The sequence below is a fragment of the Gopherus evgoodei genome, chromosome 12, assembly GCF_007399415.2.
Source record: "Gopherus evgoodei ecotype Sinaloan lineage chromosome 12, rGopEvg1_v1.p, whole genome shotgun sequence".
Lineage (NCBI taxonomy): Eukaryota > Metazoa > Chordata > Testudines > Testudinidae > Gopherus > Gopherus evgoodei.
The window spans coordinates 26,568,468-26,581,144 of record NC_044333.1 but is presented as its reverse complement, the minus strand read 5'-3'; the positions used below and the strand labels follow the sequence as shown (position 1 = coordinate 26,581,144).

General features: G+C 41.7%; 2 protein-coding genes across 4 annotated transcripts in view; one reads left to right on the top strand and one right to left on the bottom strand.

Moving 5' to 3' along the window:
• The window catches only part of TK2 (thymidine kinase 2), a 52,214-nt gene that overhangs the window by 24,793 nt on the left and 14,744 nt on the right, over positions 1 to 12,677 (bottom strand). Inside the window, exons 1-3 of one of the 3 annotated variants that reach the window (XM_030582279.1) lie at positions 3,045 to 3,360; positions 1,454 to 1,491; positions 187 to 261 (exon numbers count right to left, since the gene is read on the bottom strand). In XM_030582279.1, the coding sequence (XP_030438139.1) occupies positions 187 to 261; positions 1,454 to 1,491; positions 3,045 to 3,204 (273 nt within the window). In that variant the 5' untranslated portion in view covers positions 3,205 to 3,360. Of the gene's footprint in view, positions 1 to 186; positions 262 to 1,453; positions 1,492 to 3,044; positions 3,361 to 12,677 lie in introns of those variants that run through there. The other 2 variants (XM_030582281.1, XM_030582280.1) reach the window with 2 other exon arrangements.
• Positions 5,469 to 12,513, top strand: CKLF (chemokine like factor). Its single transcript, XM_030582286.1, has 4 exons — positions 5,469 to 5,615; positions 5,894 to 6,052; positions 6,689 to 6,784; positions 11,703 to 12,513. Exons 1-4 carry the CDS (start codon positions 5,553 to 5,555, stop codon positions 11,805 to 11,807), a joined length of 423 nt encoding a protein of 140 aa, XP_030438146.1. The 5' UTR covers positions 5,469 to 5,552; the 3' UTR covers positions 11,808 to 12,513.

Below are 12,677 nucleotides of genomic sequence, written 5' to 3'. Positions count from 1 at the left end.
TTTTAAATTTCTGAGACTATTACTAAGAGTTTAAAAATTAGAAAATGTTTGACAGTGTGCCTTTAAATTTATCTTACTCGCATTTAATCTTGGGAAATACTGTAGTAGACTTGAGTACTGTCAATGCTATAAATAGAAAAACTCTTGTTGACTTGACTGAACATTAAGACGGTTCAAGCCCCCTACCTCAATGCTGGTAGTTTTGGCAAAATAATCCAGGCATGTTGTTTTTCCACTTGCAATATTCCCCTCAACACAGATCTGGTGAAAGAGGACACCAACCTTTCAATACTAAATGAATGCTACTACAAAGAAATAACTGACAGCAAATGTAGAAACACATACTCATAGCCTAAAAATAATCAATTAGCATTATAAATACACTAGAGCAAATTCTAGTGTCAATATAGTTAAGGCATTTCCAAGAGAACACCTAAACTTCAAGAGTTCGGGTCTTGATTCACTATTGCATTGTAGAAGCTGTACAATGGAGTGACATGTTGAAAGGAATGGAGTTTTGTGCTGGAATAAACATGGAATAACACAGTGGGGAATCAGACCTTTAATGTCTAAAGATACAAGTTGCCAGTACAGTTTTGGGCCTTCCATGTGCAAACTGATACATATTGGCTTCAACTGGCCAGATTTTCAAAACCATGTTTGTAACTACACATCTGCACCCAGTCCCATATGCCCTGTTATCGTTAGCGTGGCTATTAAAATAATAAGAGTTTGATTCAGTGCCTGTAGGCTTTGGGCTACTGGATCTGCACCATCCAATCCGAACTCGTCACCACAACATCCTTTTCAGAAGTGCAGAACCCCTTTCCATGGCATGCAGAGTTGCAGAGGTTTCCCTGCAGTGCTGCTGCACCTTTTATAGCACCCATTACACAGCCATCCATCTACACTGTGTTAAATTTCACCCCAAAAGACTTTACGCTTACTTTGAATACAATTTACTATACATTAAATGTTATCACTTCTACACCCATAAATAGATTTTTCTCAGACAAATTACAATTTCTTTTAGCCATCCAGGGTTCTAAAATGAGTGAAAAGTATTTTGTCTTACCATCTACTAATAGTTCATAAAATAATTAGATTTAAAACACCATGAATTGAGTACTTAGAATTTATAGCCAAAATATATGTAATGTAAATGAAGGACGCTACATTCAGAATGCTGATGATTACTTCTGTGGCCCTGATCAAGCAACTTATGTTCCACATGAGCAGCCCCTGCATGAAATCCTCTTGATTGTCTTTTAAGTTACCTCAATGATTTCAGCAAGGGTCTGCCTGCCTGGAACAAAATGCAGGATAAGACTCTAGATTTGTGTGCCAGCTTACACCAAGATCCAGTCATTAGCCTGTGGACATTTCCATAATATAATTATATTGCAATAGTAATATAATAACTACATTTTTCTGAGCAAAATATTATACTTACAACTGTCTTTTTCTCTCCTTCATTAATGAGGTGTTTATCTAGAACAGGAAAAAAGCACTGTTAGAAGAACTAGGAAACTGCTCTTAGACTGTATATCCAAGCCACTATCAGAACTCTTGTAAGAATGAATATATTAATGAGTTTTAGGGTTAGGAGTTAATAGTAAACATGTTCCATTAAACTCCCATGGCTATAATTCATATGCTTTACTTTATATTTTATTATACACTACAAGCAGTCAAATGGCTGGTTCCTACCTTCATTGAGTAAGATTATTTATTATATATGGTTGTTTCTTTGTTAGTTCTTATTTTCACCACAAGAAAATAGGCCCCAAATCTGCAATGAATTATTGGCAGATCCTTGTGCCTGAACAAAGCGCCATAGACTTCACAGTCAGCAGAGCTCTCTGCAGGATCAGGAACTTAGATACTAAGGAGACATTTTCAATTTAAAAGTCACTCATCCATCTAAAAATTTGTACCTACTATTGTTACAAGTAACATCTAAGATAAACTATCACTGAAAAGAGTAGAGAAAAACAGATACTATGCACCTTTGACAGAACCTTGTGTGCAGAATGACAAACCACAGTTTCACAGTTCAAACAGATAGTGCAGACTCCAGAGCCTGTGCAAAGTCAGGTTCTCTCTGTTTGTCTGGGCCTCTCTCACAGAGGAGGGAAACCATATTAAAAACAGGGAATTTTGTGATTGTAAAAATTTTTTTTTTCAATTTATAGGAGACTCAGAACAGGTATAATTAAAACTACTTTTAACTCATTTTCTGAAATTGACTGGATTGCAATTTGATAACGTCCCTTTACAATGTTCACTGCACCTTTGTTCACTGTGTATAGGTGACCAAGGACTCAGGGCATTTAATTACAGTATATTGTTCATGTGTGCATCTTAATAGAGAAGTAGAGATGGATACTTGCTTTACAAGTACTGACTAGTGCCATAAAAGAGTTTTGAAAGTTCCTGATCGCTCAACATTTCAAAAACTGCCTCTTCCTTCCTAATAAAAAACAAACAAACAAAAAAAGCCACAGTTCATCCTGTTTTCTAGAAATGAAGAGTAACGGATATATTTTCAAGGCGTGAAACTTTTTCAATATATTGCATTTCATTTTATTTTTAAAACTTCCCCATTTGGCAAGTGGGTTCCTCCTTCGTAATTCCTCTATCATGAGTAATCTGCGGGAGGCCAAACACTAATAGAGGCTGCTATTGCGATCAGCAGATTTAATGTACATACAGCTACATACTTAGGAAAAGATAAATCAAGGACCACAGCAACAATGTTTAATAAACTACCGCCACCATAGCCATTAGATCAAATGCATTTTCTCAAATACCTTTCAAATAAGCATCAGCTACTTCTTTGTGAAAAGCAATAACCATCAACCTATTTCGGGGAATGAAGTGGCGTTTGCTCCCTCCCCCCCGTACTTTCATCTCAAATAATAAATCTATTGAGAGACAGCACGAGAGATTCTTGATGCTACAAATACCAGGACGCAAGGGTGGCATCAATAATCTTTTTAAACACAACTAAACGGTTCATGCTGCAGAAGTACCAGACATACATGAGGCATCTTGGGAGCAGCCGGCCATGCAGAGGCTGCGATTAGCCATCAGTGGAGGTAGCAAGTGCTTCCAGCTACAAAACCCGAGGCCAGCTTGAGCGCCCCGGGTACACTGAGGGCTTAGGAGAGGCCGGATCCACAACGATTTCAATAACCACATGGCCCATCTCCGATAGCTCTGAGCTCTACGATTTAGGTATAAGACTCGAGCCGCATAGAGCTTCCTAGATCCCAACAGGTCGCATTTCCGCAGCTGTAATGTTTTGCTTCCTGTATGATCCCACCTCCGCTACTGTATTAAGCACTGAGCAAGGCATTGAGCAACCAAGCTTGACAAACTACTGCCGGAAGCCTTCCAGCCTGGCCCTTAAAGACACAGTGCACTCTAACAATGCTTCTGTTTTACAAGTTTGTTTCTTACGTTTTGGTAGATGCGCATTCATTCAAGAAGCTGGTTGCAGTAAAAATTCTGCTTAAGTTAAAAACAGCAACACAGGCTATTCAAACTAAGAGCTGACGTACTGTTCACCCTGCCTGGGGCTTCTTTACTTTTTTGCAACTCAGGCTAGACAATGAAAATAAATTAATCAGTTTCCTTTTTGTTGCTAGTCAATTTCACGTTCTAGTTTTCTTACAGGAGAACAGTGGGGCAATGTTTCGATTACAGGGCCTGCAGGGGAACCTATCTGCGTTTGTTTCCAAGTCACTTGTTCCCTATCTGCTAATGGAACCTGATAAATGGAGAACGCAGTGCACTTGTAGGGACTGTTAGAGAGTTGCCGGAAGTTGGCTCTACGCGGGCGGGGGCTGCAGAGTTTCAGGGGGGTTGTTTATACAGGAGGTGGAGGATTGTAGGAAGTTGGCTTTGCGGGGGGAGGGCTGGAGAGTGGGAAGGGGTTAGCTATACGGGGTGGGGGATGGAGAGTTGGGGGTTTATACAGGAGATGGAGGATTGTGGGAAGCTGGCTCTGCAGGGAGAGCTGGAGAGTGGGAAGGGGTTAGCTATACGGGGTGGGGGATGGAGAGTTGGGGGATTTATACAGGAGATGGAGGATTGTGGGAAGCTGGCTCTGCAGGGAGAGCTGGAGAGTGGGAAGGGGTTAGCTATACGGGGTGGGGGATGGAGAGTTGGGGGATTTATACAGGAGATGGAGGATTGTGGGAAGCTGGCTCTGCAGGGAGGGCTGGAGAATGGGGGGGTTAGCTATACAGGGGTGGGGGGATGGAGAGTTGGGGGGTTGTGGGAAGCTGGCTCTGCAGGGAGGGCTGGAGACTGGGAGGGGGTTAGCTATACAGGGGTGGGGGATGGAGAGTTGGGGGGTTTATACAGGAGATGGAGGATTGTGGGAAGCTGGCTCTGCATGGAGAGCTGGAGGGGGTTAGCTATACAGGGGTGTGGGGATGGAGAGTTGGGGGGTTTATACAGGAGATGGAGGATTGTGGGAAGCTGGCTCTGCAGGGAGAGCTGGAGAGTGGGAGGGGGTTAGCTATACAGGAGTGTGGGGATGGAGAGTTGGGGGGTTTATACAGGAGATGGAGGATTGTGGGAAGCTGGCTCTGCAGGGAGAGCTGGAGAGTGGGAGGGGGTTAGCTATACAGGGATGGGGGGGTGGAGAGTTGGGGGATTTATACAGGAGATGGAGGATTGTGGGAAGCTGGCTCTGCAGGGAGGGCTGGAGAATGGGGGGGTTAGCTATACAGGGGTGGGGGGATGGAGAGTTGGGGGGTTGTGGGAAGCTGGCTCTGCAGGGAGGGCTGGAGACTGGGAGGGGGTTAGCTATACAGGGGTGGGGGGGTGGAGAGTTGTGGGGTTTATACAGGAGATGGAGGATTGTGGAAAGCTGGCTCTGCATGGAGAGCTGGAGAGTGGGAGGGGGTTAGCTATACAGGGGTGTGGGGATGGAGAGTTGGGGGGTTTATACAGGAGATGGAGGATTGTGGGAAGCTGGCTCTGCAGGGAGGGCTGGAGACTGGGAGGGGGTTAGCTATACAGGGGTGGGGGGTGGAGAGTTGGGGGATTTATACAGGAGATGGAGGATTGTGGGAAGCTGGTTCTGCGGGGGGGGGCTGGAGAGTGGGAGGGGGTTAGCTATACAGGGGTGGGGGGATGGAGAGTTGGGGGATTTATACAGGAGATGGAGGATTGTGGGAAGCTGGCTCTGCAGGAAGAGCTGGAGGGGGTTAGCTATACAGGGGTGGGGGGATGGAGAGTTGGGGGGTTGTGAGAAACGGTCTGCGGGGGGAGGAGCTGGAGAGTGGGTGGGCTGTATGAGTTGGCAGGCAGCGTGTAGGTGGAGCTGGAGGCAGAGGGAGTGGGGCGGGCACGGGACGCGCTGCACGAGCGACCCTGGCCTCCCCTGCCCAGCCCCTTCTGTGCGCGCGGGCCAGAGCGAGCCCCGCCTGCTCCCGCGCTGGCCGTTCTGACGCGCGCGCCCAACAGCCGCTTCAGTTGGTTCCGGCACCGCCCCGCAGCCGCCGCCGCCGCCCGGTCCCGTGCCCTCGCGCGCCATGGTGGAGGTGAACGCCGGCTACCCCCGCTCCCTGCCGGGGGCGCTGAAAATCGCCCGCCTGGTACGAGGACAGGCTGGCTGGGCGGAGGCGCCGGGCGAGCCCCTGGGGCGGGGCGGGCTGCCAGGTCCGCAGCCCCCTGCAGGTCGGCGTGCCGTCTGCTAACCCCCCTGAAGTAAATTCAGTGGCCTTAATAGGCTTTAGGTCGGTCCTAGAATGAGCGGAGACGGGCCAGTGTGGGGCAGCGGGAAGTTTTGCAGTACAGTGTGGCGTGAGGTACAGAGCAACGTGCCCACCCCGTGCTGAAATGACATCAGTAAATACTGTCGTTCTTCTTTCAGGTTGTTGCATTTGTAACATTCGTCTGTTTTGCTGCTTCGAAATCCCATGAAGCCTTTATAGCACTTGCAGTCATGGAATTTGTCATCACGGTGCTGTTCTTTCTGCTGTACTTACTAAAACTAGATAAAAAGATGAAATTCTTATTTTGGCCTTTAGCTGTAAGTATTGACCTGTGTCTTTTGAAATGCAAGTGTATGTATGTGTTTCATGATTTATGCATAAAAACAAGTGCGGTGCTAGTGCCTAATTAATTAACAGTTCTGAACAGGCTCCATCTTATTTCAAAAAAATGTAAGCACCGGTTCTGTAAAGGTAAGATACAGCTACTGTTTGTCTATGGAAAAAGATCATAATTGCTCTCGTATTAATTCTTTTGTTTTAAATTAAGCTAGTCTTTTAAATAATGAATATATTAGAATTACAAAAACTCTCACTACTAACAATATCAAATGAATAAAACACCCAGACATAAAATTCATAGTGTAGACCAGGGCTCAGACAAAGGGGGATATTTCAGGAATGCAGTTTTTAGCATCAAAGCACTTGGTGTCACTCTAGAACAGATTTGGATATTACCTAATCCCATTCAGTGGCAAAAAGATTTGGTTTCTTGGCAGGTAATAACAATGTTGGGAATATTTGCAATCATTTAATGTTTTTAAACATGACATTTTTTCATTGACTTCCTTCAAGGAGTAAAATAAGACTGCTGTATGCTACAAGTATACACATTTCAGTATTTGTTAGCTTTGTACTTTAATGAAACTTAATTATGTTTTATAATACATTTTCAGGATATTTTCAACTCATTGATTGCAGTTTTGTTCTTTATCATTGTGTGCCTATGTGCAATAATAATCAAGACCACAACTGGGACTCTGGTTGGAGGAGTAAGTAGAGGAATTTATAGTAATAATAATAAATTATACTATTAAATTTGAGATGGCTTAAATGTTTAAATATTTAGTTATTCTCATGTAACAAATATTACTGTTCTTTTATCCTCAAAATAAATCTGTCCTAATATTTGACATTTTAAAAAGTCAAACAATAAAAACAGGAACTCACACACACAGTTCTTCATACATACAGCTATCAGCCATAGTGTGCAAAGCCATCATTTTGTTCCAGTGCTGACAACTGAAGCAAATTAAAAGAAAGTTTTTAGAAATATTCCAAAATAAGTGACTGTGCTGGATTAAACATTTGATAGGATTGGCTCCTGTGTGAGCAATCTCTAGAATTTAAAGTTGAGTTAAAAGCTACAGCAGCAGAAAGAACTGCACATATTCAGGATAAAAAGATTGAGGACTTATTGGCTGCCACGATACAGGAGATTAAAGCCAAGCCTAATAAAACAGATTTTTGGGCAAAATAAATAAGGATATTACGATTGCCAGGAGGGAGAGATGCAGATTCTCTCCCCCTACCCCTTAACACTTGAGAAATTGGTTTTACAAATCTGGATTTATAGATTCTAGGACTGGAAAGGACCTTGAGACGTCATTGAGTCCAGTCCCCTGCCCTCATGGCAGGACCAAATACTGTCTAGACCATCCCTGGTAGACATTTATCTAACCTACTCTTAAATATCTCCAGAGATGGAGATTCCACAACCTCCCTAGGCAATTTATTCCAGTGTTTAACTACCCTGACAGTTAGGAACTTTTTCCTAAATCTCCCTTGCTGCAGTTTAAGCCCATTGCTTGTTCTATCATTAGAGGCTAAGGTGAACAAGTTTTCTCTCTCCTCCTGATGACACCCTTTTAGATACCTGAAAACTGCAATCATGTCCCCTCTCAGTCTTCTCTTTTCCAAACTAAATAAACCCAGTTCTTTCAGCCTTTTTTCATAAGTCATGTTCTCAAGACCTTTAATCATTCTTGTTGCTCTTCTCTGGACCCTCTCCAATTTCTCCACATCTTTCTTGAAATGCAGTGCCCAGAACTGGACACAATACTCCAGTTGAGGCCTAACCAGCGCAGAGTAGAGCGGAAGAATGACTTCTCATGTCTTGTTTATAACACACCTGTTAATGCATCCCAGAATCACGTTTGCTTTTTTTGCAACAGTATCACACTGTTAACTCATATTTAGCTTGTGGTCCACTATGAGCCCTAAATCTCTTTCTGCCATACTCCTTCCTAGACAGTCTCTTCCCATTCTGTATGTGTGAAACTGATTGTTCCTTCCTAAGTGGAGCACTTTGCATTTGTCTTTATTGAACTTCATCCGGTTTACCTCAGACCATTTCTCCAATTTGTCCAGATCATTTTGAATTTTGACCCTGTCCTCCAAAGCAGTTGCAATCCCTCCCAGTTTGGTATCGTCCGCAAACTTAATAAGCGTACTTTCTATGCCAACATCTAAGTCGTTGATGAAGATATTGAACAGAGCCGGTCCCAAAACAGACCCCTGCGGAACCCCACTTGTTATACCTTTCCAGCAGGATTGGGACCCATTAATAACTACTCTCTGAGTACGGTTATCCAGCCAGTTATGCACCCACCTTATAGTAGCCCCATCTAAATTGTATTTGCCTAGTTTATCGATAAGGATATCATGCGAGACCGTATCAAATGCCTTACTAAAGTCTAGGTATACCACATCCACCGCTTCTCCCTTATCCACAAGGCTCGTTATCCTATCAAAGAAAGCTATCAGATTGGTTTGACATGATTTGTTCTTTACAAATCCATGCTGGCTATTCCCTATCACCTTACCACCTTCCAAGTGTTTGCAGATGATATCTTTAATTACTTGCTCCATTATCTTCCCTGGCACAGAAGTTAAACTAACTGGTCTGTAGTTTCCTGGGTTGTTTTTATTTCCCTTTTTATAGATGGGCACTATATTTGCCCTTTTCCAGTCTCTTGGAATCTCTCCTTCTCCCATGACTATCCAAAGATAATAGCTAGAGGCTCAGATACCTCCTCTATTATTTAGTCATGTCCAAAGATCCCGTTCATCCTGTTATGAGCAGGTTGTTTACTAAAACAACAAACTCCCATTCTAAAAGAAAAAAAATCTTCACTACTACACTTAAGACAAGTAATGCATTTTAGTAGCAACTGTGTCACAGAAAGGTGGTGCACTTAAGAAAACACACCAGATTCTTTTCAGATCTGACTCCAGGCACTCAGGCCAAGTGATATGCACTGAAATAGTAAATGATAGTTTCCTCCAGGGTGACAGCTAAGACACAATCATTCTTTTTCTATCTAACAGAGAATGACCATGTCAAATAAAGAAATCTTAGGGGAGTGAACATTCTGAAGAAAAACTGAAAAAGGCCCAAATTGCATAATATAAATAATGGATGTGCACGACTTGCTGAGAGTGAACTAGAGCAACTGAAAAAGGTTCTTGGATTGTTTTGTCTCTGAGAACATAAGAACCTATAATTTTTAGTCAGAAGTGTTTAACTTGTTTCTCTGGCATTTGCTTTCCAGGTGTGTCTCATGATTAAATATAAAGGGCCAGATTCTTAGCTGATGTTAATTAGCATAGCTAGTTACCAATTTTTCTTGCCTACATTCAAGAAAGAGGAATGAGGTGAATTATTGTCTCCTTCAGATAATGTTCACCAATGATTTATTATTACTTAATTACTATTATTTTGAAACTGTTCATATTGTGTATCAAATAGCATTGAGTTGAAAAGTTAGAATTCTAGATGACATGTTTTAGAACGCATTTCATTTGAACTGCATTTGCTAAATTACCTTTACTAACATAAATACTAGACATCCCTGTGTGTTAATTTGATAAAGGAACATCTGAGTAAAGAGTCAGTACTTCTCCCCTCCCTCCAAGTACAAATGAAGGACTGTCACATGGAGAAATGAGTAATAAGCAGATAAAGTGTAAAAGCAGAGCAAATCTTAATATATAGCTTTATAGATTATCATATTTAGCTAATTTATTTGCAAAAGAATACTTAGTTTTCTTTTGTTTTTGCTAAAGATGACAAGTTTTTAAAGCATGCTTGTGATCATAGTCCATTCCAGTGTTTATAACTAAAATTAGAGAAAACACTGCCACTCAAAGAACAGATTATCTAGAAGTGGTTTATGTAACTGTGTAGTTTAGCACACAAAGCATCTAACAGGACTCCAAGTGATACTGAGAGTATGTGTGCCTCTAGCTGGAGAAGTAATTTTCAACTTGAGTAGATGTATGTGGGTTAGCTTTGAGACCACAGTTGTAGCCACAGTGGTACAAGATGTGGCATGGGCTAGCTGCCCAAGTACCTAGGATCCTTGCAGGATCATACTTGGGATGGCTAGCCCATCACACTTTCTATACCGGTGCAGCTACACTAGTTAGCATGCTAGCACGTGTATGCTACATCTCTAGCTCAAGTATAGATGTGGTCTGAAATTGCTAATATACAGTAACAAAGAGGTGCTAAGTGCTGCTAGTTGGGTTGGTGATCAGAGGATACCTGTTAGTTAACTTCAGTGATTGCTGCGCAGATATGAGCAGCCACACTGCAAAGCCATACTCAAGTTACTGCATATTTCTACCCAGCAGCTGGGAGGTGTGATTCCCAGCATAGGTAAATGCACACATGCTAGCTCAGCTCAAATTAGCACCTAAAAATAGCAGCATGGTTGCGGTGGCACAGGCAGTGCCTCAGGCTAGCCACCCCAGTATGTACCCATGGAGTCAGGGGGACTGTACTTGTTCGGCTAGCCTGAGCTGCTACCTGTGCTGCTGTGAGTACACTACTAGTTGTAGCGCACTAGTTCAGAGCTAATATGTCTACTCGAGCTGGGATTCACACCTCCTAGCTGCTGTGTACCGATATCCACTGTGCCCTCACTGGTACCCCACTCATCCACATGTGTTGCTAGACCTCTGGGGAGTATATCCCAAGGTTGCTGTGATAAGCAGGGCTGCTCCATGATTCTTCCCTAGTGAATTGTGGGAAGGCATTGAAAGAACTATCATCACTTTAGGGATTTGGCTTGCTTCTTCACTGAAAAATGGGTGGGTTACCAGCCCAAGTTAAAGTGGCACCTGAGGTCTAGCCTGTACCCCCAGCCAGACCACCTAGCCCAGGTTTAAAGCATCACCAAACTTTGGTGCTTTATGTATGGACAGGCAGGGGCTTAGGGCAACACCCACATAAGAACCCAAGTTAACTCTGCAGCAAAGACATTGCTAAACAGGATTCTTAGGTGACACTTGTTTTGCTTCCTTGTGACTCAAATTTTATAATGAGTTAGCCCCACATTTTAATAACAAGTATTCACATTTTAAACATTAAATAAGGTAACTTCTTGTCAATTCAGAGTTTTTCACTTCAAAACTTCTGAAAGAGAAAAATATCTTTTTCTTCTAGCCTTGCATCTGCAAACACTGTGTTTACTGCAGTCCAAAACCATTAAGTAGATCATCCCTTACACAGACATAAGAGATTTGGTTCTGGAGGAAAGCATAATCTCACATAAAGCAGCAGGTCTGTAGTCTGGTTTCCATGGAGACTGAGTCACTTCCTATTCTGAGATGACAGATGAAGGGCAACCAAGGTCAGGGTGAAGATGATTGCCAGAGCATAAGGGGAAAGTCATTTAATGAGAGATTGCAGCATATCTGACAAAGTACGGAGAACACTGAATTTCTCAATCATCACAAATCAAATATCCAGAAACATTTAGAAGGGCAGGACCAATTTAGTAATCTATAGCAACTGCATCTGCTCAGAATTGGTAATGAATGAGTTATTACAATGAAAGGTAAAGACTATAAACAACTAACTGTGATGTGCATAGGAGGAAACAGTTTTCTTTTTATTTGCAGGTCTTTGGTCTTCTGTTGGTTGGTCTTTGTATTGCAGATGCTGTTCTTCTTTTCAAGAAGATAACATTTAATAAGCCAAGAGGAAGGAATGTTATTACCAGATAAGAATGACCAATTTACCAAAAGACTGATTTGTTCTCCACTTTAAATGCCTATTGATTAATAGGATACTTGTTTCTTTATTAGCCTATGTATTTTTCTGAAAGGGTTTAACATGTTCGTCTTAGAATGACAATATTTTCCTGTGTGTTTTTTTTAATTAGTTTACTTTTTCACACTAACAAACATTCTTTAAATTCCTATATATTTTTCTAGACTACACATTTTATCAGTGTTAACTTTTAAATATTGTCCTATGTGTTTTGGTAAACTTGATACATTTTCATTTGTTAAAAAATCTAATTTGCTACAAAGTGTTTATATAAAAAAATTGAAAATACAAAATGGATCTAAATGTATTATTTCAGTAGGTAAGTAGTAACTGTACTTTAAGCAAGAATTATTTGAATTAACGCAAGTCTTTTCCTGCCAGATATATTTAGGGACCAATTTTGACATCCACAGTCATGCTGAATAGCATCTTACTCTACAGGTGGGCCAGTTAATGGGATCACTGTGAAATAAAGTATTATTTGTTATGAGTAAAGGTATCAGAATCTGACCCTTAGAATTAGTCTTATTTCTCATTGGACGAGTAGTGCTATGTAACCCAAAACAGAGACTTTGAAATACCGTTCCTTTTCTTAACTAAGGATTTAATGATTGTGTTCTTTATAATTTCTGTAAACTCAGGAGTTTTGTTCACTGAGGCTGGATGTTTTTCCGTCTGGAAAAATACAGTCTCAAAAATTATATAACAAATAAAGGGAGTGCTAATAAGTGCAACTATGTGCAAAAAGTATGTTCATTTTTTTGTGAAAAATAACAAATTGGCTGATGAAACATTCGTTGAGTATGTGGAGATTCTGCAGAAAT